Below are 3,675 nucleotides of genomic sequence, written 5' to 3'. Positions count from 1 at the left end.
CCAGCAGTGTCCATCCATCTTCATCAAGAACGCAGGCACATTTCTTGACGTAAAGCACCGTTGACTGCTCTGACAGAAATCCACTATTCACTTAGATTTTTGTCATGTTTTTGAGTACTTTTGGTATCCTCCATTCATTCAACTGTCTTTTTTTCTTTTCTGTTTTTCTTTCTTTCGTTTTTTTTCTTTTTTGGACAGGGAAGCTTCCTATTGTTTCACAGAGTGCTACAATACTTGCTTTGATGTCACATTAAACAAATGTACATTGTCTCTTTGTTCTCATTAAGTGTTCTTTTGAGCCAGTTTTTTCACACAGGAGAACAAATAAAGTATACAGTCAATAAGCACCATACATAGTAGGTTCAGGAATGTAACAAACCATGTACATCCATGTCCCAGAGAGAAGTTTTTTTTCTAGCTTATTTTCACCTTACATCTGCAGGAGAGAAAAAAGATACAATAACTCTATGATTAGAATCAAAGGTCCTGTCCTTGAAGTAGATGACTTAAAAAAAAAAAAACTGTTCTGCATGAAGAGTCACTAACCTGGGACAAGAAGTTCTAAATGCTGTTTTGATTGAGTTTACATGCTCACTTTTAAAGTTGAATTTTAGAAAATCTTTGCTTCTATCATACTACTCCCAATAAATACCTGTTAATCTGAAACAGGATATCAAGTTTAGCATTGTTTAGAAATGATACATTGGTATAAATGAAAACTGCCACTGGGAGTTTATGTGCAAAAACAGGGGCTTGAAATTAAATTCACCATCATCCAGGCATTAGGCAGAGACACTGCAAAATCCAAATCATTCCCATTCCAAATACCAGAACCAATTGCAAGTGCTGCAGTTTACATACTTTCAAGTCATTAAGAAATGGAAATTCCATATTTAATTTGGAATGTGTGTCGCCATCATCATACATTGCTAATATGTTGGCCAAAGGATTTCAGTCATTTTTTGCACTGAGGGTGTTAGTTTTTCACTACACTGAAAACCTCATGAATTTTGATGACTGACTATCATCATCCTACTGAGACTGAACAGACCAAAAAAAGATCTTAATTTTCTGGTGAAAGTAACACAGGGCTCTGCAACACAAAATAAAAAAATGGCATTTCTTAGCATCTTTCTTGTCAAGTAAGCAGATCATCAGATTGTGTCAGGTGCATGTGCAATCAACCCCAGCTCACGCCAGAACGTGAGTTTGATGGTCACACAAATAATAGGATTTGCTGTATGTACACTCAATGTTTCACAGCCAGGGACTGGGAACACAACAATTTGTAACCTGAAAATTCATTCATGCATTATCACGTGATGCTTTGACCTCAGAAATCAATAATGAAACACAAGCAGAAGCAATGGAACTTGAGATTTCAGAAGCTGAAGTATTAGCACCCTCCAATAAAAAAGAAATAAAAAAGGCAAGAAAAGGAAGTAGCTCAAGAATGTAAGATGCTGATGGTGATGTGGAGCTTAAAGGGAAAATACCAGCAGGTAGAATTATCAAAGCCAATCAAATCTAATCTCTTTGCAGCCTTGAGGTAGCAAGTGTCAAGATTTTGAACAGTGATTAAGTCGAAGTGATGATATTTGATTGTTTTCCAGTTCTTGTGCTATTAGGGTGTTCAGCATATAGGTCCTACCTGAATATCAAATAGTTCCAGTAGGTTTTATGTTGGTTTTAACTTTTTTCGTTTCCGTTTTTTACCTGATTCCCTAGGCCTTCCTGTTAACATAAGGGCAGGGCTGGTGAAAAGCCCTAAGGTAATGCATTTCGTGTAACACTGAAGTCATAAATACTCAAACCGTTTACATTTCAAAGAAATCTCATTATCCTTCGCATTAAAGTAATAACTTTACAACGTCTGATTTGACATTGAGTTTACAAAGTAATTACACAAAAGTAAAGAAACAATAAACGAAGTTGGCATTGCACACGTCATTCCCAAGATCCATCTATAATTACTGTTACCATGCAGTACTCAACATTTGCCTTCAGCTCTGGAGTTGAGCTATTTTCAGCTCACCATCCACTTGCTGGGTGCAAGTTTTGTTCCTACCAGTAATTAACTCCTAGGAACACATATTTCTCCGTGAGAATTCTGCCCCATTTTTTACGCACATCAAAACCAATTGCTTAGTCTTTGGCAATTAAAGACAATTTGGAAAACTGAAACTGATCTAATGAAACTTTTTTCCCAAATGGGAGACACAGAAAATGTATCAAACCATATGCACATTAAAAATAGCCACTTTATGTGTGGTTTTGTCTAATAACTCCACCTAGTTTCAGCTAAACACTCAGCTCAGATTATAAATTGATGTCCAGTAAAATCGCAGCAGAGGTTTAACTTCATTTTTATAGAAATTCTAATTCCTCTGCTCTGTACATAGCAACTGATGTTTACATCTGCTTGGAACCAGGTTTATGTCTCCATCCTGGATGGAGCCAGGACAGAAAACCTTCCTTACCCGACCACCTACAAAATCTATCACCTTGGGGGCAGCTTTCTTCCCATGTTTACCTGCTCTTCACTGACTCTTTTAATTTTGGGCTGGTTCTACTGCACTCTTAGATTCCCTGCAGAGGTGCAAAACAAACTTTGGAGGCTTCCTTCAAGAGTATCAGGAGAAAGGGAAATGTCCTTTCTACCATAGCGGGTTTCCTGTGTAAGTGTGTCAAGCTCTGCATTGACTGCACTGCAGTAAGTAGATCTGAGTAATGATTTTAGATCATTCAGAATGATTTTATGAAAGCCAGATTTAAAGTAAGAATTTTTCCCCATAAATCTTTCCCCATTGTAACTCAAGGGTTGTCTTGATAAGGCATGTTTAGGTTTAAGGCAACAACTGACAAATTCTTGAGTAAACATGCGTAAGGAAACAACAGGAATGAGGAGTGTTGTTTCCAAACTAACTCCTTAGCCTTGAATACTGAATTTATTCCAAAGTGCTTTACATTAATTTCATTCATATTTTCCCCAAGGTCAAGTAAATCTCGGTGTTAGCCCTGTCTCCACAATTCTAAAGAAATTAGGCAACAGAGTTCACCCAGGAGCTGCAACATGACAACCTTTAATTTAGTAAAGCAAGACCTGAACACTACCGGGCATTTACATTTATTTAAAGGCCAGCCTAATGACAAGTGATACACTTCAAATTTGAAATCCAAACTCCTTATACAGCACAAACTGGCCCTCATTTTGCATCTTCAACACAGAGAAGCAGCTGGGAGCTTCTCTACTGAGTTCACTGTAAGCAATGTTTGCTTTATATGCTTTACTAATATAAAAATAAGGTCCATATTCAATCAGCATTAATGCAAAAATAAAAGGAAAACATACCAGTTTCTTCTTCTCTATAATCTGAATTAGTATTTGATGATGTACAGGTGCATTCCATATGCTCTTCTAATCTCACCAGAACTTCTTTTAATTTTGGCTTTTTTCTAACATATTCCACTTTTGCCACCTATAAAATACGATGAGGTATGTACTGAGACACATCAACATGGTTACAGTTCAGAACTGAAGACAGATAACTATAAACCTCTATTTTTAATGTAGCCAAACCCATATAAAATGTTAGCATACTAATCATCTTTTATCTTAATTGTGCATCATGTAACTATTTATTGCACAGACTATTTGTTTATTCAGGTTCAGCA

The 3,675-nt window shown here is 36.6% G+C and overlaps 1 protein-coding gene across 1 annotated transcript in view; it reads right to left on the bottom strand.

The window, feature by feature from the left end:
* The window catches only part of PDGFA (platelet derived growth factor subunit A), a 33,909-nt gene that overhangs the window by 2,778 nt on the left and 27,456 nt on the right, over positions 1 to 3,675 (bottom strand). Inside the window, exons 5-6 of the mRNA XM_008633657.2 lie at positions 3,353 to 3,479; positions 1 to 436 (exon numbers count right to left, since the gene is read on the bottom strand). The exon at positions 1 to 436 is cut by the window's left edge and continues 2,778 nt beyond it. Of these exons, the coding sequence (XP_008631879.1) occupies positions 426 to 436; positions 3,353 to 3,479 (138 nt within the window). The 3' untranslated portion in view covers positions 1 to 425. The remainder of the gene's footprint in view (positions 437 to 3,352; positions 3,480 to 3,675) is intronic.

This window comes from Corvus brachyrhynchos, unplaced genomic scaffold (assembly GCF_000691975.1).
Source record: "Corvus brachyrhynchos isolate BGI_N302 unplaced genomic scaffold, ASM69197v1 scaffold5, whole genome shotgun sequence".
In the NCBI taxonomy this organism is placed as follows: Eukaryota; Metazoa; Chordata; class Aves; order Passeriformes; family Corvidae; genus Corvus; species Corvus brachyrhynchos.
Note: the sequence above shows the minus strand (reverse complement) of the source record. Positions and strands in the feature narration are given on the sequence as shown.